Source organism: Hemiscyllium ocellatum, chromosome 28 (genome assembly GCF_020745735.1).
Source record: "Hemiscyllium ocellatum isolate sHemOce1 chromosome 28, sHemOce1.pat.X.cur, whole genome shotgun sequence".
NCBI classification, from domain to species: domain Eukaryota; kingdom Metazoa; phylum Chordata; class Chondrichthyes; order Orectolobiformes; family Hemiscylliidae; genus Hemiscyllium; species Hemiscyllium ocellatum.
Genome location: NC_083428.1, coordinates 36074433 through 36097470, shown reverse-complemented (window position 1 = coordinate 36097470; position 23038 = coordinate 36074433). Strand labels below are relative to the sequence as shown.

General features: G+C 43.0%; 1 protein-coding gene across 2 annotated transcripts in view; it reads left to right on the top strand.

Annotated features, from left to right (window-relative positions):
• The window catches only part of LOC132829113 (SH2 domain-containing adapter protein F-like), a 303308-nt gene that overhangs the window by 159852 nt on the left and 120418 nt on the right, over positions 1–23038 (top strand). For both annotated transcript variants that reach the window (XM_060846432.1, XM_060846431.1), the window contains exon 4: positions 5966–6181. In XM_060846432.1, coding sequence (XP_060702415.1) covers positions 5966–6181 — 216 coding nt within the window. The remainder of the gene's footprint in view (positions 1–5965; positions 6182–23038) is intronic.

Below are 23038 nucleotides of genomic sequence, written 5' to 3'. Positions count from 1 at the left end.
GTCCACACCGACCCGCCGAAGTGCAACCTACCCATACCCCTACATTTACCCCTACCTAACACTACCGGCAATTTAGCATGGCCAATTCACCTGACCCGCATATCTTTGGACTGTGGGAGGAAACCGGAGCACCCGGAGGAAACCCACGCAGACACAGGGAGAACGTGCAAACTCCACACAGTCAGTCGCCTGAGTCGGGAATTGAACCCGGGTCTCAGGCGCTGTGAGGCAGCAGTGCTAACCACTGTGCCACCGTGCCGCCCACTAAAGAAGTGAGTCAAACAGTCAGGGCAGGCAGGGACAAAGCAGAGCACAAAGTAGGACTGATAAATTAAACTGCATTGATTTCAATGAAGAAGCCTAACAGGGAAGGCAGATGAACTCAGGTTTTGGATTAGTGGTGCTGGAAGAGCACAGCAGTTCAGGCAGCATCCGAGGAGCAGCAAAATCGTGAACTCAGGGCATGGTTAGGAACATGGGGCTAGGATATCATAGCAATTACAGAAACATGGCTCAGGGATGGACAGGACTGGCAGCTTAATGTTCCAGGATACAAATGTTACAGGAAGGACAGAAAGGGAATGGCGTTTTGATCAGGGATAGCATTACAGCTGTACTAAGGGAGGATATTCCCAGAAATACATCTAGGGAAGTTATTTGGGTTGAGCTGAGAAATAAGAAAGGGATGATCACCTTATTGGGATTGTATTATAGACCCGCCAATAGTCAGAAGGAAATTGAGAAACAGAATTGTGAGGAGATCTTAGTTATCTGTAAGAATAATAGGGTGGTAATGATAGGGGATTTTAACTTTCCAAACATTGACTGGGACTGCCATAGTGTTAAGAGTTTAGACGGAGAGGAATTTGTTAAGTGTGTACAAGAAAATTTTCTGATTCAATATGTGGATGTATCTACTCGAGAAGGTGCAAAACTTGACCTACTCTTGGGAAATAAGACAGGGCAGGTGACCGAGGTGAAGGTGGGGGAGCACTTTTGGGCCAGCGACCATAATTCTATTAGTTTTAAAATAGTGATGGAAAAGGATATCCCAAATCTAAAAGTTGAAGCTCTAAATTGGAGGAAGGCTAATTTTGATGGTATTGAGCAAGAACTTTCAAAAGCTGATTGGGCACAGATGTTCGCAGGTAAAAGGACGGCTGGAAAATGGGAAGCCTTCAGAAATGAGATAATGTGAGTCCAGAGACAATATATTCCTGTTTGAATGAAAGGAAAAGCTGGTAGTTGGAGGGAAAGCTGGATGACGAAAGAATTTGAGGGTTTGGTTAAGAAAAAGAAGGAAGCATATGTCAGGTATAGACAAGAGAGATCGAATGAATCCTTAGAAGAGTATAAAGGCTGTAGGAGTATACTTAAGAGGGAAATCAGGAGGGCAAAACGGGCACATGAGATAGCTTTGGTAAATAGAGTTAAAGAGAATTCAAAGGGCTTTTACAAATACATTAAGGACAAAAAGGTAACAAGAGAGAGAATAGGGCCCCTCAAAGATCAGCAAGGCAGCCTATGTGAGGAGCCGCAGGAGATGGGGAAATACAAAACAAGTATTTTGCATCAGTGTTTACAGTGGAAAGGTAGATGGAAGACAAAGAATGTAGGGAAACAGATAGCGATATCTTGAAAAATGTCCATATTATAGAGGAGGAAGTGCTGGATGTCTTGAAACACATAAGAGTGAATGAATCCCTAGAACCTGATCAGTTGTACCCCAGAACTCTGTGGAAGGCTAGAGTAGTGATTGCTGGGCCTCTTGTTGAGATATTTGTATCATCGATACTCATAGGTGAGGTGCTGGAAGACTGGAGGTTGGCTAACGTGGTGCCACTGTTTAAGAAGGGTGGTAAAGACAAGCCAGGGAACTATAGACCAGTGAGCCTGATGGCGGTGGTGGGCAAGTTGTTGGAGGGAATCCTGAGGGACAGCATGTACATGTATTTGGAAAGGCAAAGACTAATTAGAGATAGTCAACACAGCTTTGTGTGTGGGAAATCATGTCTCACAAACTTGATTGAGGCTTTTTAAAGAAGTAACAAAGAGGATTGATGAGAGCAGGGCAGTGGGCGTGATTGATATGGACTTCAGTAAGGCACTCAACAAGGTTCCTTTTGGGAGACTGATTAGCAAGGTTAGATTTCATGGAATACATGGAGAACTAGCCACTGGGATACAGAACTGGCTCAAAGGTAGAATATAGAGGGTGGTGGTGGAGGGTTGTTTATCCGGAGGCCTGTGACCAGTGGATTTCCACAAGGATCTGGGTCCACAACGTTTTGTCATTTATATAAATAATTTGGATGTGAGCATAAGAGGTATAGATAGTAAGTTTGCAAATGACACCAAAATTGGAGGTGTAGTGGACAGCGAAGACGGTTACCTCAGATTACAACAGGATCTTGACCAGATGGGCCAATGCGCTGAGGAATGGTAGATGGAGTTTAATTTAGATAAATGTGAGGTGCTGCATTTTGGGAAAGGAAATCTTAGCAGGACTTATACACTTAATAGTAAGGTCCTAGGGAGTGTTGCTGAACAAAGAGACCTTGAAATTGGAGTTGCAGATAGATAGGATTGTGAAGAAGGTGGTTGGCATGCTTTCGTTTAACGGTCAGAGCATTGAATACAAGAGTTGGAAGGTCATTTTGTGGCTGTATAGGACATTGGTTAGGCCACTTTTGGAATATCACATGCAATTCTGTTCTCCTTCCTATTGGAAGGATGTCGATAAACTTGAACGGGTTCAGAAAACATTTTACAAGGTTGTTGCCAGGGTTGGAGGTTTTGAGCAATAGGGAGAGGTTGAATGGGCTGGGGCTGTTTTCCCTGGAGCGTCAGAGGCTAAGGGGTGACCTTATAGAGGTTTATAAAATCATGAAGAGCATGGATCGAATAAATAGACAAAGTCTTTTCCCTGGGGGTGGGGAGTCCAGAACCAGAGAGCATAGGTTTAGGTTGAGAGGGGAAAGATATAAAAGAGACTGAATGGGCAACATTTTCACACAGAGGGTGGTATGTGTATGGAATGAACTGCCAGAGGAAGTGGTGGAGGTTGGTACAATTGCAACATTTAAAAGGCACCTGGATGGGTATATGAATAGAAAGGGTTTGGAGGGATATGGGCCAGGTGCTGGTAGGTGGGACTAGACTGGGTTCGGATATCTGGTTGGCAAGTTGGACTGAAGGATCTGTTTCCATGCTGTACATCTCTGTGACTCTATGACTCTATCTCCAAACTCCAATACTCCTGTTTCATTGAGTGTCACTTTATATCTGCACATTAAGCATAGGTATATTGTTGATTTGTGGGATGTGGATTTCACTGCCTGGGGAAGCATTTGTTGCTTATTCTTACCCTTTGAGAAGGTGCTGATGAGCTGTCTTCAACTGTGGCAATTCTTTGAGTTTATTGGATGCACAGTGCTGTTAGGGAATGCATTCCAGGATTTTGACCCAGCAACTGAAAGAACAGTAATGTAATAACTAAGGATGGTGAATAGTTTGGCGAGGAACTTTCAATCGGTCGTGTTTCCATGCATCTCCAGCCTTTAGCTTCTAGATGGTAGTGATTGTGGCTTGAGAACATGTTGTCTCAGGAGCCTTTGTGAAGTTGCAGCACATCTTGTGGATGGTTTACACTGCTAATACTGTGTATCATTGCTAGAAGGAGTGGGCTTTTGTGGATGTTGGCATGCAAGTGGACTACTTTGTCCTGGATGGTGTCAACCTTCTTGAGCATTGACAGAGCTGCACCCATCCAGGCCTGTGGGGAGTACAGTACTGTTGGCTTGTGGAGTCAGGAGATGAGTTATTTACTGCAGGTTTCTTAGCCTGAACTTGTAACCGCAGTACCTACATAGCTACTCCAGTTTCAGGTCAGTGGTAATCTAAAGGATGTTTATGGTGGGCATTCAGTGATGGTAATACCATTGAATGTCAAGAGGTAATGGTTAATTTTCCTCTTGTTGGAGATGGACATTGCCTGGCACTTATCTGGTGCCTTTATTACTTTCCAATTTTCAATCCAAGCCTGGAGGTTGTCCAGGTCTTGTTTCAATTAGAAATGGACTGCTTCCCTATCTGAGGAGTTGGAACTGGCATGGAACATTACATAACAGTCAGTGAACTTCCTGACTATTGATCATATGCTTAAGGGAAGGACATTGATGAAGCAGTTCTCTAGCCGGAGGAACAAATGCTGAGATGTCTTGGAGTTGAGGTGACTCATACCTAGCTTATGGAAAAATGGTTATGGTTATGACTCCAACCAATGGCAAGTTTTCTCGCTGATTCCTCTTGCTTGGGCTCCTTTATGCCAAACTAGATCCAATGTGGTCTCGATGTCAAGAACAGTCACTCTCACCTCAGCTCTTTCTTCCGGCATTAAACCAAGGTTATAATGGGATCAGGAGCTGAATGGTGGAACCCAAACAGTGCATTAGGGAGCAGGTCACTGCTAAGCAGGTGCCAGGGTTGGAGCAGCTTGGCTAAGGGCACAGCAGGTTCTGGACTTCAGTGCTACTGTAGACATATTGTGAAGGCCCATAGCCTTTGAAATATCCTGTGCCTTCAGCTGTACCTTGATGGTTTGAATACAACTGGCTTAAACTGACATCTATTTGATCATGGGTGACATAAGAAAAATCTTTTTTTACACAGAAATTTGTTAAGGTATGGGATGCACAGTTTGGAAATGTGGTGAAGGCATTGAGACATTCAAGAGGTTTTGTTTTGGATAGCAAGGTGGGCAGAGATATGGGGAAAATAAACAAAAGATTGGCATGAAGTAATAGAGCTGGTGCAGGCACTATTGAGCAAATGGCCTCCCTTCTGCACTGTAATGATTCTGTAAGGATTTGTTTATTATGGCATATTTCCCAAATCGTTCCTGTGGGAAAAATGGTCAGGAAATCCCATAACAATGACGTAAGTCCTCAAGCGGAAGTGCAAGATTTGAAGATTTTTTGAAAATTATTTAATTTAATTTACTAATCAACCTATCCAGGAATGTTATTGCACACCTCTGGGGAAAGTGGGACTTGAACATGGGCCTCTGTCTAGGGGTAGGGTCTCTACCTCTGCATCACAAGACAACCCTTTAAGGTTTGAAATTTACTCTCGGCAACTTAATCAAACTCGGCTGAGGTAAATGTTCTAATATAATTTTATTGCCCTGAGCTAGAGAAAGAGGTGTCTACCTACCTACTCAATTCCCCAACCCCATTCCATGTTCTGGTGTTGTAATGTGGCTTGGAATTAATATGTGTGCATGTATTGCCCAAGGCCAGGACCATACACTGCTCATTTAAACTCTCGAAAGCTTCCAGCTGTGAGTCTGTACTTCTAAAATTGGGTTATATCTTTGTGAACTAGTTTGGATATAAATCTGGAACTGGTGGTTGCACTGAGTTCAGTTGAGATAGTGTGTTGAGATATTTATTTCACTCCTGGGGTGTGGACATCGCTGGCTGGGCCAATATTTATTACCTGTTCCTAGTTGCTCCTTGAGCAGATGGTGGTGAGCTGCATTATTGAACAGTGATAGTGCATATGCATTGCGGGTTGACCCACAATGCCATTAGGGAAGGAGTTCCAGGTCTGTGACCCAATAACAGTGAAGGAATATTTCCAAATCAGGATGGTATATGTTGGGGAACTTGAATGTGATAGTGTCCTGATGTATCTACTGCAATAGTCAATCTAGACAGTAGTGTCACATAATTCAGAATATTAGAGAGCATTGGCTCAAATGTATGTGAAGCTGATAGATAATAAAGGCAACAACTTGCGTTGCAGTAGCACCAGTAAGTTAGCAAATGTCTCAAGGCATTTTACAGCAGTGTTACCAAACAAGGCATTGCACAATGCCTTAAATTCCATTCTAAGTCCAGTGTATAACTGACCTGCTTAAGTACCCCCAGCTAACCACCTTCTTCTTTTTGAATCCAACCAGAGTTCCAGAGAAAAGGAGACAAGAAACGTGGGAAAGGTCTCCAGCTCTATGACACTCCCTACGAGCCCCAGGAAAATGATGCTGAGTCAGACACGGAGAATGCAGCCGGTCAGAAGATTCGGGAGAGCCGGCTTCCTCAAGATGATGAACGACCTGCCGATGAGTACGATCAGCCCTGGGAGTGGAAAAAGGACCACATCTCGAAAGCTTTTGCAGGTACCGTTTTACAGTCTGATGCGCACGTACTCAACTCATACTCACACTCTGCAGGTCACAGCAATTGATTCGATTGCTCCTTAACCTTTTCTCTTTGAGTTCTCCGTGACCTGAGAGACTGCTAAGTTCCACAGACTGATGCATTAACTTCCAGAGTGTAGCCTGCAAAGTTAAGGTGAAATGAGATGCTCTTCATCTGTTTTCAAGAGGCGAATGAGTGTTTGTCCCTGAGGAGTCATGAGTTGTGATGAAGTGCTTGACCTGATTCAGTTTGATCACTGGAAGCCTGCACTCACTGTTCTAGTGCTTGCTGATTGTGGCAATTTTATCTTTATGCCACTGATTTGCATTCCTTTATACCATTGATGAGATGAGGAAAGAAAGCATTGTCACATTGAAACTAAAACTCCAGCCTGCTCCTCTCCCGATTCTCTCCTCTTCTCTTGCCAGGCTCTGCTAGGATTTGACTTCACAGGTGTCTTCAATCACTCAGTGTTTTGTTAAAGTGACCATTTTCCATTTGGAAGTCTCGACAGTAAGTGTTCACGCATTCTTAGCACAGCCCGATTTCACCCTTGTCTGACTTCCATGTATGTATCTTCCAGCAAGGGTCACTGAACAGCAATAGGAAGCACTGGCTTTCTTGTCTCTTTGTTTCCCTGAAGTACTGAAGCCAAACCACCAGTTCTTAAGTTACGTCAATACACTACAGACTGAGACTTCCTGCTTTACTAGAGCTCAGTGACACAACATTTCCAAACTCAGCCATCAGGCAGCCTTTAACTTCTGTTGCTGTTGATTATAGAATCATAGCATCCTTACAGTGCAGAAGCAGACCCTTCAGCCCGTTGAGTTCATACAGACCCTCTGAAGATCAGCTAATCCAGACCCATCCATCCTATCCCATAACCTTGCATTTCCCATGGCCTGTACTCCTAGTCTACACATCCCTGGGCACTATGGGCAATTTAGCATGACCAAACTACCTGACCTGCATGTCTTTGGACTGTGGGTGGAAATCGGAGGAAAGCCAAGGAAAGAGTGACCGTTTGCTTCAGTGAAGTTCCAACTTGGCTCGATTGCATTTTCTTCAGTTGAAGATTCCAGGCTGGAATTTCACTTCAGGGCATGAGGACAGGCGCCACAGAGCAGTGGGTACAGCGACGTCAAGGGGTGGCTTTTATCAGATATTCACACTGAAGTGCAGTCTCCATATCCAGCTGCAAATTGAACAGCGTGGAGAGGGTTGGTACCTCGGAAGAACGAGACCTGAGGGCCTTCCTAAAATAAGCCGTCCAAAATGTAAGCAAAGTGGCCTACAAGTTAAATAGTTAACACTGATGGAAAGATTCTGTGCTGAGCGCATACCTCAGGGACGTTTCCTGTTCAAAGACTTGGGATTGGAGGTGGGGGGGGGGGGGGGGGTGGTGGAAGTGTTCGCTGTTTCTGTAATAACAAGTGGGGGAAGAGGCATGGAAATACCGATGAGTGTTAACTGGCTGGAACTGGCATCTCAATCGAAGATATATTCTGGGTTGCTCTCTCTGGAGATAAATTGCTTCTTCAAGCAGCTGTGGCCTTTTTTCACATCCTTAATGTATTAACCCTTCAGGCATTCCAAGGTTGCAGACTTTTCTCATTGTCAGCCACAATTCAGGGAACTGACAGGAGAATGCGAGCCTTTTGAATTTGCCATTCATTTGAAAGGGCCAGTAACTTAATCGCAGTGCACAGACTCCAGCATATGTATGTAATTTTCCATGCCACACAGAGATTAGGACCCATTTTCATTACTATGAAAGGGAATGGAACAAATTGATAGGCAGTCAGAGTGAATGACTTACTCCTTTGCTGTGTCATTCTGTGAAAATGTCGACAGCGTTAAAGTGATGGTCAGTACTGTTGGCTAACTGGTAATATTTCTTTGATGCTCATGTTGCAGCAATCACTAATATTACAGTAATAAATCTACAGAAACAGCAGCAAAGAGCTTTTCATGGATTATTAACATAAAGCTACTAAAATAACTTTATGTAAAATTAAACAATAGTTTACACAATGCTATCCTTTCTCTGGTTCAGAGTTGTTTCTTACCATTTCCCTGTCCCAATGTTCCTTTGTGTATTAACATGTTTTTAGATGTCTTTATACTCGTCTTTATTTTTCTCTCTTTCTACTACCCGTGATTAATTTCAGATGGAGTTGCAGCTCTTTTTTTGTGTCAAAGCGAGGAACTGATATTTTAGTTGGCCAGAGTACAATTGCATTCCAGATAATGGAGAGCTCAGAATCTGATACCATTATGTCGCTCAGTCAGACTGTGCCCTACCAGACTGGCTCCTGTAGGCTACGGCACGCCCCATGCAGCCTGACAGAGACAAGTGACTGAATCCGACTGTGGTACCTGTAGAGTTAACGATGGAGGTGTTGACTCAGTCTGTTGATGTTCCCCCTAGAACTATTACCAAGCAACAGCGCCAACCGATGCTTTGTGCTAATTTAGTTCATCCCAGTCTGGAATCTGCATCCCAGGACTGGGAACTGGGATGCAATGGGCCAAAATTCTTTGATCAACCTCCTCTTAGGTCCCTCCTGGGGAAAAAAGACTGAGTTTGAAACGAGCCAAGGAAAATGTTGAGCTTTGCTGTGAGGACCCTTTTGGCTGAATAGCTGACTAGCAGAATGCATTTGTGAAAAATGACTGCTTGGGTCAAGTATTGCAGAACTGACATCACCCAAAGGACATCAGTCTTACAATCAGGAGGCTTGGGTTGCTGTTATTTTCCTAACACTTGATACTATAATGCATTAAAGCAAAACTTCTTTTCTTTAAAGAGCAAGAGTTATAGGTCTGTATCGGATCTCTCGGGAATTATTAAATGAGCTCTTTCATCCACAGTAATGGAAATCAATGTCAGGTTTAATTTATTTATGAATCTGACCCAGCTGTGACCTGGGATTTTGGATAGAACCATCTTATTATTTTAATACTTCATGGAGATTAAAACAGCATTATTCTAAAAGCTGAAGAGTTGTACAGGATCTGAACATGCTTAGTATAACAGATTAATTGAACTCACTTTCATGTCAATTGCCACAGCTTGTTCCTTCCTCCTGTGTCATACAGCTTGGGATGTTTCCTATGAGCTGCTTTCAACTCGGTGTCATTGTATTAAAGCGGTGACAGGGTTAATAACCTGTCAGATTCCATCTCCCTATTGCAGAATCAGTAGAGTTCCTGTGGGTCACACAAGGGCATGAGAACAATAGGGGACAAGGTGGAGCCTGTTTGACCTATTGAAGCTCTTTCCAGTGTCTAAACTCTCCCCACATCACCGACCACTCAGAGATTGCTCTCCATCAACCCAACACTCTCACCAAAGCTCATCTATTAAATCAATTCCCTCATCACAGCTTTCAATTATGTTTTAGAGTCATGGAAATGTATCGCATTGAAACAGATTCTTTGGTCTGACTCACCCATACCAATCAGATATCCTAAATCAATCTAGCCCCATTTGCCAGCACTTGGCCCATATCCCTCTTAACCCTTCCTATTCATATACCCATCCAGATGCTTTTTAAATGCTGTAATTGTACTAGCTTCCACCACTTCCTCTGGCAGCTTATTCCATAAACACACCACCCTCTACGAGAAAAAGTTATCCTTTAGGTCCCTTTTAAATCTTTCCCCTCTCACCTTAAACCTACTCTCTCTAGTTTTAGATTCTCTTACCTGGAGAAAAGACTTTGGTTATTCACCCTATCCATGCCGCTCATGATTTTACAAACCTCGACAAGGTCACCCCTCAGCATCCAGTGCTCCAGGGAAAATAGCCCCAGCCTATTCAGCTTCTCCCCATAGCTCAACCCCTCCAACCGAGACAGGAATGAAATATCTGCAGGCCTAATCCTGCTACCTCAGCAGAACATTAACAGCAATGGCAAAGAAAATATGTCAATTCTAATGGACAGCCATTAACACTACGTGGAGAGAGATTAGGACAACCTAGTGGAAGTGGTCTACCACTCTTACGGCTTTTGCTAAATATTATTGATCCTTCAATTATGTAGTTTTCACAGATCTAAATTTAGGTTTGACATAATTGTGCATTCCATTTTTTGATGTGCATTTCCTTTTGATTATTGTAAGTGAACACAATAGACATTTTGTGTTCAATTAAACCACATCTTTTGACACGGCCTGAGGAATCATTTTAGCCAAGACACCAGATGAGCTTCCTACTCATCTTTATATGTTACCACAGTCCCCTTATGTCCTCTTGAAGAGACCATCAGAATTTTAGTTTGATACAGCATCTGGAGCGTAGTAAACCCCCACAAGAGTGCATTTATCTCTTCAACAATAAACTGCGGTATTGGTCTGGACTATGTGCTGAGCTGTTGGGAGTGGGACTTGTTTAAATCTCTAGTTTCAGGCTTGAAGACAGAAAGACTGCCAACTCCTTTGAATATAGTGAAGGTTCTCATTTTACAGCGTTCTTAGTGCAGAAAGCCAACATATCTTAGAATCACTGAATGGTTACAGCACAGATGGTGGCCATTCAGCCTGTCAAACCCATGCCATCTCACTGCAAGAATACTTCTGCTTGGCCAAGTGCCCTGCCTTTCACTTCATGTTCCATTTTGTTTTTTCCTTACTGTAGCTCATTATTCAAATTCCTTTTGAAAGCCACGATTGAATCCACTTCCAATATCCTCTCAGGCCATAATTCAGATCCTGATCACTTGCTGCATAAGGAAAAATTCTCAACCTGTCATGGATTCTTTGCCAATCACATTTAATTAGTATCCTCTCATTCTTAATTCTTCCACCAATGAGATTGTTTTGTTTTACTGTCAACTCTGTCAGTACCTGTTGTAATTTTGAACACCTCGGTTATATTTCCTTTCAATCGTCTTTGGTCTAAGAAGAGCAATCCCAGATTTTCCAATCTATTGATATAGCTGAAGTACCTAATCACTGGAATCATTTTCATGGATCTGTTCTACACCCACTTACAATCCTCCATATTCTTCCTTTGATTTGATTTGATTTGATTTGTTTTATCATTGTCACATGTTCTGATGTACAGTGATAAGTTTTGTTTTGCATACAGCACAGGCAGATCTAGCCATACAAAGTGAGTTAGGGTACTAGAACGAATAATACAATGTTACAGCTGCAGAGAAGGTGCATAGAGAGCAAGATCAGCATTAAATTTAAAATTTGAGAGGTCCATTCAGAAGTCTAATAATAAAGAAGGACCTAAAAGGCAACTTTTTCACACAGAGGGTGATGCATGTATGGAATGAGCTGCCAGAGGAAGCTGGTACAATTACAGAATTTAAAGGGCATCTAGAGGGGTACATAAATAGGAAAAGTTTAGAGGGATATGGGCCAAATGTTGGCAAATGGGATTAGATTTATTTAGAATGTCTGGTCAGCATGGACGAATTGGACCGAACGGTCTGTTTCTGTGCTGTATATCTCTATGACTCTATTACAGCGGGGAAGAAGCTGTTGTTGAATCTAGTTGTATGTGTATGCAAACTTTTATATCTTCTGCCTGATGGAGGAGTGTAGAAGAGAGTAAACCGGGATGGGAGGGGGCTTTGATTGTATTGGTTGCTTTTCTGAGGCAGCGGAAAGTATAGATGGAGTCAATGGATGGAAGGTTGGTTTGCATGATGGATTGGACTGTGTTCACAATTCTCTGTAGTTTCTTGCGGTCCTAAAGTGTGATACCAAGAATTGAACACCGTACCCCAGTTGAGACTGAACCAATTTGTTGGAAAGGTTCACCTTAACTTTGTGGGTTTTGTACTCCATGCCTCTCCTTATAAATCCCACTCACAAATCCTACTCACCACTTTCTCAATCTGTTCCGCTAGTTGTAATGATTTTTGTTTGTATATTTAAGTGGCAGCTTTACTGCATATAAACATCCAAAGGTGCTTCATACAATCATAGTTAAATATCTTTAAAATACATTTCAGAGTGGAGAGGAAGCAATAAGGAAGGGGTAAAATAAGAAACGTTGGAGTGAAGCCAAAAATACTAACAACCAAGGAATTTTTGCAGCCTTTTTGATATTGGGGTAAAGTGAGTGAGTAATTTAAAGAGAACTTCCAGAGTGAAGGGGTGTGAGAATTAAAAGGTAAACCTCCACCGTCTGTGCTTTATTTCCAGGGTGTAACTCCTGGTAATATTAATTAGGGTTACAAAACAGATGACAAAGTCAGAAATTGTTGGATAAGCTCAGCAGGTCTGGCAGCATCTGTGGAGAAAGATCAGAGTTAATGTTTCAGGTCGAGTGACCCTTCCTCAGAACTGAAGTCACACAACATCAGGTTATCACACGAACAGGTTTATTTAAAATCACAAGCTTTTGGAGCGCTGCTCCTTCATCAAATGAAGTGACTTCCCCTGACAAAAGAGTTGCGCTCCAAAAGCTTGTGATTTCAAGTGAACCTGTTGGACTATAACCTGGTGTTGTGTGACTTCTGACTTTGTCCACCCCAGTCCTCTGTTGACCGGCACGTCCACATCATTCCCCAGAACAGTTTCTGATTTACAGCACCCGCAGTTCTTTCGGTTTTTGTAAAACAGATGATACTCATTCCATTGTCAAAGTGTCATGATCTAAAATGCTTCTGCACTTTTTCAAGGCTTTAGTGTTCTTGCTGACAGCATAGAGAATGGTTGGTAGGTTTGGGAGGGGTTGGTGTCATTGGAGTATCAGTCTGATGGGTCGCTCAACAATAACAGATGAATAATTGATTGCTTTCTGAGGAATCGGCAACTCATAGCCTCCTGCGGAAGACTGAAGGGCTACAGAAGGAAAGGGGAGGAAAAAGAACTAAACACGACCAGACGGGAGCTTTTATTCTTTCAATCCTTGCTGTGTTCAAATCAAGACTCGTTGCATTATCTCCCTATTCCTAATTAACTTGTTCCCAAAACTTCAAAATGGTGACATTCTTCAGTTCATTCGGTCATCCCTTCCTCTGCCAGGCTGTTAAAAATCGCTTGCTGACTGCTTCCTCATTGCATCTTCAACTGTTTTTAACCTTGGCTGTGTCCTACACTCCGAGTATTCCCAAGGCACCATGTCTAGGTTGTTAACCTTTGTTGTGGGATAATGCCACCCAACAATCGTGTGTTTCTTCTGAAGTAGTTTATAAAATGAATGATGACAGTAAATCTGTGTGTCCTGAATAATTCTTCTCCCACCTCCTTCACGACAACAGGAACAGACAAGGCAATAAATTATAACATTACCCATCCTGCCAAGATAATGCTAAGTTCTCTTTGCAATTCTTTGAGTTCACAAGCTAACCAGTCACCTTCATGTTGGGCACAAACAATGAATGCCATATGGCTGTTTAACCACTGGAGGCATTGCACTATAATATTCCTCATCAATGTCCAATCAATACTTCCCCAAAGACCAATCTTTCACTTAAAATGCCACTGGACGGTCCAGTTGTAGCACTGAACTTGCCATTTAGCTGCTGTTTCTCTGTCGCTATATCTCCTTATCCTGATCATCTTTGAACTTTGAGTTGTGCTCAGTAAGATGTTTTTCTTGCACTCAGAAGCTATGGTTAATTTAGATGGGCTGAATAGCCTTCCTAATCTATATCTACTCCAACATGGGCATTAATCACAAGCAGGAATTCCTTTTTGTTCACTCACTACTGTTATGCAGGACATTACCCTTGCACAATGGGCTATTTCAGTTGAAGATGAGCAAAGCTAACAAACAGCAGATCAGTGACAGATTGTGGGATCTTTCTAGGCTATCTTATTTCGTTGCATATACACCCTGAAACTTCAAGGATCCGTGCAATGTAAATGATAGAAAAGATGTTTCTGCTTTTTGTTCTCTGCAGTAATTCATTATTGTCCTTACTCAGTGAACACACAATCCATCTGTCAGCTGGCCAGTTTATAATCTAACGACAAAACTTGCCTGAAGGGTTAATATCTAAATGCACTATCTGCTCTGGTATTAAGCGCCAGAGGCCAATAAAATCACTAATTGAGTTCCTAATCAGCGGTCAATTGTTTGTTTTTGGTTCAGGTTGATTTTTAAGCTGTACAATTGAGCTCAGACCACTTGGAGGGGGGAGGGGGTATAAAGAGAAAGAAATGTTAATTTTTGCCCCTGCATGTGTAAATATCCAAGTGATATAAAGATTGAACTGAGCAGTGATGCCCATGTGGTTGAATAGGCGATGAACACATGACCCGGAGTAACACATGGACGCTGGCTGAGGCACGAGGCGTGTGAAGGGTGCTTCAGGAATCCTATCCCATCACAGCAGGGGGTGAAATAAAACAAAGGATCAAATTGACTTTTCACCAATAGTGCTTTTAACATCAGTGTCATCAGATAGTGGGGAATGAGGCACGAGAGAGGGTCTGAAATGAGAGGGTAAGTGCAGCACAGATTGATGACCATTCAGTGCTGGACTCCCTGCAATGAGATCATCTCCTCATTAATCATTACTGAGAGGACGAGGTGCAGGGGAATTGAATTGTTCTGGTTTGTTGCAAATTACCGTGACTTGAGGTCTAAGATCCGAAATGGGGGAAACGGAACAAAGGCAGCCGTAGCGCTGAAGGTTTTCCACAGAGAAGGGAGACGTTCCTATCAGCTGATGTGTTCATTACAGCAACAACAGATAGCGGATAAGAACAGAATGGAAGGTTACCTCAGCCTGAGCTTTGCCACACAAATGACACTATCTGAACAATGGAATTATAACAGTCCAAACTATGAGAGCACAGCTAGCCAGCAAGATAAATGGGCTTTTTTCCCCAGCTGATGGTTCTCAGATAACCTACCTCTCTCTCAACCCATTGCTCATGTTAGTTTTTATATTCGATCCACACGCTACCATTTTATGTATTTTTGCTTTCCTTGAATTCAAAGTTGTCTCAATGTCCATATGTTATTTTATACGGCTGTCTTTGTTTGTTTATTCCCAGAAATCTGTATTCCCTTTTGCAGACATTACAAGTTTCCGCTCTTGAGTCGTTCCCAGCCGGAACCGGGATTGAACCCTGAGCAGTTGGCACCAATATGATACACACCAGCTGCTTAGCCAGCCACGCCAACCAGACCCCCAAGGGGTCTGAGTTGCTGTAGCAACCTACAATTTTACATACATGTTGTAGCCCCAAGGCATGAATAATGATGGCAAATGCTACAAGTTCTTTCCACCGCATGACTGATTGACATGTATTGGAAGGATTTGCATGTCGATACTCAATCTATTTGACCACATCTTTTTTCATTAAGTGGGAGTTGAACCCAGAGCTTCTGGCTCAGAGAAAGGGACACTACCCTCTATCCTCAGAGGCAGTTTAGCCCTGGGCAGTATCTTTGTCAAGTCTAATTGTTCCATTACATTGTCTGCCTGCCAAAGTCACTGGAAAGCAATCGAGCTAATCTTTAACTCCTTGTCCTGGACCAGCTATGTTGATGTGACACTCAGGAGGCACAACAACTTCTCATCTTCCTCAAGAGACTAAGGCAATTCATCATGTCCAGAAGGACCCTCACCAATTTTTATAGGTGCATATTAAAAAGCATTGTATCTGGATGCATCATGGCTTGGGATGGCAACTGCCCAGCCCAGGACTCTTAGAAACTACAGAAAATTGAGAACACAGCCCAGACCTTCACAGAAGCCAACCTTCCATCCATCGACTCCATCTATACTTCTCACTGCCTCGGAAAGGCAACCAACATCATCTAAGACTCCTCCCACCCTAATTATAACCTCTTCCAACCTCTTCTGCCAGGCGGATGATACAGAAGCTTAAACACACATATCAACAGGTTCAAGAACAGCTTCTTCCCCACTGTTATTAGATTTCTGAATGGACCTCTCAAAGTTCAAATCTAATGTTGAACTTGCTTTTAGTGCACCTTCTTTGCAGCCATAACATTGCATTCCTCGCTCTGTTCAGTCACCCTATGATCTTTGTATGTTGTGACCTGTCTGTACTGCACACAAAACAAAACATTTCATTGTACCTAGGTGCATATGATAATAATAAATCAAAATCAGTGCCTCCACTCCAGCCTTCATGCCCTAGATATTTCTTTCAATCACTCTGAGGAAGTGGGCATCACTGACAGGCCAGCAGTCATTGCCCGTCCTTAGCTGCCCTTGAACTGAGTGGCTTGCCAGACCATTTCAGAGTAAAAAATGAGGTCTGCAGATGCTGGAGATCACAGCTGCAAATGTGTTGCTGGTCAAAGCACAGCAGGCCAGGCAGCATCTCAAGAATAGAGAATTCGACGTTTCGAGCATAAGCCCTTCATCAGGAATCATTTCAGAGGGCAGCTGAGAGTCAATCACATTGCTGTGGGTCTGGGTCTGGGGTCACATGATCGGCCAGACCCATTGAGGATGGCAGATTTCCTTCCCTAAGGGAGGCCAGTGAGCCAGATGGATTTTTTTTCCTGACAATCAGCAATGGTTTCCTGAGTTATCAATAGATTCTTATTTCCAGATATTTTCTGATCAACATGTTCAGAGATTTTTCTACATTTTGAAGCAGTGTCAATTCTTACTAGACAGAATGCAACACCCCACCAGCCATTAGATGAATTACCAGTTGAATGTTTTTTGGGAATTTTAATTGGGGGTGGAATAGAGCAAGTGGGACTTGAACCTAGGCCTCTTGCTTCAGAGGTAAGGACACTACCACTGCACCACAAGAGCCCTCTAGCCTGCATATACTATGCTCTGCTTTCTAATCTGAAGGGGAGGCTAACTATCCCAAATATTTCAGCTAGCCAACAGCTGATTTGGATCAATCTCAAGGATTGTTCTGGAATTTTCAGGAATGATGGGTTAGACCCTGTAGGGAGTCTATCAATAGAAAAATAATAGGATATTAAAAATTTGTAGATTAAAAATTATATCTGTACATTTTGATTATTATTTATATAAATGTCAGACAATAAGGAAAGGCAAAAGGAGGTTTAAACAATAGTCAGTAAACATCCAATTAAGTAAAGGGGAACCTTCGCATCCCAATTTTTAAAATTAATTTCAATGAATCCCTACGTTGTAGAAATAGGCCATTTGGCCCATTGAATCCAAACAGATCCTCAAGAGCATTCCACCCAGACTGACCCTATTGCTTTGACTCTGCATTTCCCATGGTCAATCCACCTAATCCGCACATCTTTTGGACAGAGAGGAAACTGGCACCCCCCAGAGGAAACCCTCACAGACACAAGGAGAATGTGCAAAATTTACACAGTCACTCATGCGAGGCTGGAATTGAACCAGGGTCCCTCCCGCTGGGAAGCAGCAGTGCCAACCACTGAGCCTGGGAACTTGGTTTAAATATGCCTGTAACTGACGAGACCTTTATGATTGGGTATGAAATGAGTGGCTTACTTGACCATTTCAGAATGCAGTTGAAAGTCACCCAAATTGCTGTGTTATCTGGAATCATCTATAGGATAGACCAGGCAAAGGTGGTACATTTTGTGCTGTAAAGGTTATTTACGAACCAGATGACTTTTCAGCAAACAGTGATGCCTCCATGGTCACCATTACTGTCACTAGCCATCAATTTCAGATTTACTCTTTGAGTTTAAATTCTACCAGCTGTCAAACAGCTGGCTGGCACTTGGTTTCAGGCACAAACATGATGGGCAGCAGACTGTGAAACTTTACCCCTCCCAACCAAGTTCACTACACGGTGATAGGAGGAGGGTAAGTTTGCTCTGATTGTCTCATGGGTCCTGCTCCTCCACGCAATTCCAATAGAAACCCCACTTCCTCCGCTAAGTTAGATTTCCACCAGGTTATGATGAGGGAGAGTGAGACACTCTGGTAAGTTTCACCACTGATGATGCAGGCAGCTGTTTCAACAAGCATCTCTGCATTCTGACCAATTGTTTGCATTGTGAACAGTGTTTGTATGGTTCAGTTGATAGCAGTCCCCGTTCTGAGTGAGGCATTGAGTTAAATGGCCTGTGGACAAAATGTACTGAGGGAATGCTGCTTAAATGGAAGTATCCATCTTTTTCACACAATATCTATGTCCCATGAACGATCTATAAAGAGTAGGAAAGCATTTTCTGAATATTCCACCCCCAATTAAAACTACCAAAAACCAATTAACTGGCTGTTCTTCTGATAGCTATTTGTGGGGTGTTGCTTGTTTGTCTAATAGGAATTGAGTCAGAAGTTACACAACACCAGGTTATAATCCAACAGGTTTATTTGAAATGATACAAGCTTTCTGCTCCAATTTTGTCCACCCCAGTCTAACACCAGCACCTCCACATAATAGGAATTGACGCTGTGTTTTGTAATACCTATGCCTGGGTTGTACATTTACTTGAGACCTTTCAATTTGATGAGGTGCTACATAAACATAAAGTTCCGACTTCATTTTATATGCACTCCCTTTGTTATCTGATGGCTTTTGAAGTACCTGACATGCATGGAAACCAACCTCTGAATAACGGGGCTGTCCTTTGTGGAAGCTGTAGAGGTATAGACTTGTGGAAGAGGGAGTTTATAAACTATCCAACCATTGCAAAGTAAGCTTTTCCTCTGGGCTTGTTACAGAATCACTGCCTGGGGATGAAATGCATTAGATTTCAGTGCTATTTAAGAAAAGTCCTTCTGAAAGCACGCAATCAGTAAGCTTCACACAGCCAGGAAGGAGAGATCCCATCCAGAGTGGGAGACAGCTTGAATGTGTAAATAGTTCAGGGAATGTAGAGGCAGTGTGGGAAATCAGCGCAGAGGGGAACGAGGTGCTGCTTGCTTTTTTTGTAAGGTTTGAAAGGTGTTTTTACAGGATAAATTGAAACCCAGAATTAGGGGCCAGCACAAGTGACATCACAGGTAAACCATAAGTTCATTGGTGATAGCTACTAATTTGACTATCTATTATAAGTTATTTACAGATTGAAGGGAAATCAGGGAAATATTTACATGATACAAACTAAAAGACTTAATATGATTTTTGAAGAAATCAAATTAAGAACTAAGTAATTAAAATAGAGATGTTGGGCCAGGCGATTTGGGAGCTGGTGGACCCAGTAGTGACCATATCTGGAGCAACTATTGGTTGCTTGAGGAACTCTGGCTCAGAGTTGATGAACTGGGTCTGAGCTTTGAACACTGCAATACATCAGGGAGGGGGAGATTTACCTGGATGCTGTGTTTCAGGAGGCAGCCACACCCCTTAGTTTAACTGCCTTAAATTCGGTCAGTGGTCAGGGACAGGGACAGGAAGGTGTGACTGTGAGTGAGGCAGGTAGAGGGATCCAGGAGATAGTGTTGAAGGAGCCTCAGCCCTTGAGTTTGTCTAACAGGTTTGAGATTCTTGCTTCCTGTGTGGATGATTGTGGGGGCTGTGGGGAGAATAAGCAGCTAACCATAGCACCACGGTACACGGAGCTATTCAAGAGGGTGTTGAAAAGAGAAATGTTATAATCTGGGATAGTATAGTCAGGGAATAGGCACTGCTCTCTGTAGCTAGGATCAAGAGTTCTGAAGGGTGTGTTGCCTGCCTGGTGCCCAGGTTCAGGATGTCTTGTCTGGGCTGCAGAGTAACGTGGAGTAAGAGAGGAAAGATCAAGTTGTCACGGTCCATGTAGGTACCAAAGATATAGATAGAAAAAGAAAAAAGGTTCCGCTGAGAGAATATGAACAGCTAGGGACTGAAAAGCAAACCGAAAGGTAACAAGCTCCAAATTACTACCTGAGCCACGAGCAAACTGGCACAGGGTCAACACGTTAAAAGAGGTAAACACGTGGTTCAAAGACTGATGTATGACAAATAGGTTCACACTCAAAGCATTAGTATTGGGAAAAGTGGGAGCTGTTCTAATGGCACAGGCTCCACCTGAATCATACTGGGACCAGAGACCTTGCAAATTGCATAACTAGGATTGTGGATTGGTTATGAAGCTGAATAGTGTGTATTGTGTGGGGAGGGTTCAGTTGCATGGGCAACTATGAAAAATGTTAAAGGGGTGCAGGCTTAGCTGAGGATGTTAAAGTTTCCAGAACAAGTAATAGGACAGTAAATTCTATTACATTATCATCACTGTCCCCTTGGGTTTCCTTCACCTTCGGCTTCCTAATCAGGTCTGCCTCATTACACTTCACTAAATCCAGAATTGCCTGTTCCCAAGGGTGATTTACCACACAAAAAATAATCTTTTTGACATTCCACAAATTCCCTTCCTTGGGATTCGCTACCAACCTGGTTTTCCCAATCTACCTGCATAGTAATCTAAATTAAGTCATGAGCAAGAAGTGCTTATTGAATTGGAAAGCGTTGAATGTGTGTGGGTAGATTTAGACGTAGGACATAGCAGTTGAGGAACCGCAATAGGATAGTCTTGAAAGGGTCAGGAATCTAACTTCACCCAGTGCAGATAAAGGGGGTCACTCAATGCAGGACTGAGGGTGGTGTACTGAAATGCACACAGTATATGAAGCAAGGTAAGTGAGCTTGTGGTAAATTGAAATTGGCAGGAAGGATGTTGTGGGTATGACAGCGATGTGGCTGCAAGGGGATCAGGACTGAGTCCCTATCGAAAGGATACACAGGTGGACAGAGGTTGCCTTGTTAGTAAATTAAAGTAAGTCATGGGTAAGAAGTGATTATTGAGTTGGAAAGCGTTGAATGTATGTGGGTAGAGTTAGATGTAGGATGTAACAGTTGAGGAACCGCAAAGAATAAAACTCCCTGATGGGAGTTGGGTACAGGTTCCCAGCTGTAGTCAGGATGTGGGGAAGAAAATAAATTAGGAGATACAAAAGGCATGTGAGAAAGGCATTGTCACAGTTATGGGGGACTTCAATATGCAGGTAGACTGGGAAAAGCTGATTGGTAGCGGATCCCAAGGAAGGGAATTTGTGGAATGTCAACAAGATTTGTTTGGAGTAACTTGTGGAAAATCACCCTTGGGAACAGGCAATTCTGGATTTAGTGAAGTGTAATGAGGCAAACTTGATTAGGAAACTGAAGGTGAAGGAACCCTAAGGAGGCAGTGATGATAATATAATAGAATTTACCCTGCAGTTCGAAAGGGAGAAGCTGGAATCAGATTAGATTAGATTTTTTAGACTTACAGTGTGGAAACAGGCCCTTTGGCCCAACAAGTCCACACCGACCCGCCGAAGCGCAACCCACCCATACCCCTACATTTACCCCTTACCTAACACTACGGGCAATTTAGCATGGCTAATTCACCTGACCCGCACATCTTTGTGACTGTGGGAGGAAACCGGAGCACCCGGAGGAAACCCACGCAGACACGGGGAGAACGTGCAAACTCCACACAGTCAGTCGCCTGAGGCCAGAACTGAACCCAGCTCCCTGCGCGCTGTGAGGCAGCAGTGCTAACCACGGAGCCGCCATGCCGCCCATAAACCTTAATGTTTTCCAAAATTTCCAGCACATTAACTTCATCAATCTTGAATAAAGGTAACTGCAAAGACACAAGGGAGGAGCTGGCCAGAGCTGATTGGAAGGAGAACCTGACAGGGATGATGATGGGGTAAAAAGTGAGGTCTGCAGATGCTGGAGATCAGAGCTGAAAATGTGTTGCTGGTTAAAGCGCAGCAGGTCAGGCAGCATCCAAGGAACAGGAAATTCGATGTTTCAGGCCAGAGCCCTTCATTCCTGATGAAGGGCTCTGGCCCAAAACATCGAATTTCCTGTTCCTTGGATGCTGCCTGACCAGCTGCGCTTTAACCAGCAACACATTTTCAGGGATGATGATGGAACAGCAATGGCAGGAGTTTCTGGGATAATTCAGGAGGCACAGCCAAAATTCATCCCAAGAAAGAAGAAACGTATTAAGGGGAGAATGAACCAACCATAGCTGAAAAGGGAAGTCAGGGACAGCATGAAAGCAAAAGAAAAGGCTTTTCTGCTGTTCCTTATGCAGGGTTTATGCCCGAACCATTGATTCTCCTGCTCCTCGGATGCTGCCTGACCTGCTGTGCCTTTTCAGCATCACACTCTTCGACTCTGGTCTCCAGCATCTGCAGTCCTCACTTTGTCCTAAAAGAAAAGGCATGCAATGTGGTGAAGATGAGTGAGACAACTAAAAAAGCAATAAAAGGAGATAAAATGAAATATAGAGTATATATTACTATATTACGATAAAAGATTGCAAGAGGTTGTTTCGATATCTGTAAGGTAATGGAGAGGCAATAGTGGGGATTGCACACTGGAAAATGAGGCAGGAAAAGTAATAATGGTGAACAAAGAAATGGTGGAGGAACTGAATAGGTACTTTGGATCAGTTTTCACTGTAGAAGACACCAGCAACATACCAGAACTTCGAGAGAGTCAGGGAGCAGAGGTGAGTGGAGTGGCCATCACTAAGGAGAGGATGTTGGGCAAGCTCAAAGATCTGAAGGTGGGTAAATCACCTAGACAGGATGGACAACACCCCAGAGTTCTGGAGGAAATAGCTGAGGAGGTTGTAGGGCTATAGATAATGATCTTTCAGAAATCACTTGAGTCAGATAGGGTTCAAGAAGACTGGAGAATGGCTAATGTAACACCCATGTTTAAGAAGGGAGGGAGGCAAAAGACAGGAAGCCAGAGGCTAGTTAGCCTGACCTCGGTCGTTGGTAAGATTTTGGAGTCTGTTACTAAGGATGAGCTTGTATACAAAGTGCATGGAAATACAGGTAAGAGTCAGTGGAGCTTCGACAAGGGGAGGTCATACCTGACAAATTTGTTAAAGTTTCTTGAGGAACCAATGAGCAAGTTTGACAAAGGGAAGTCAGAGGACTTGATCTATCTGGATTGCCAAAAAGATCTTT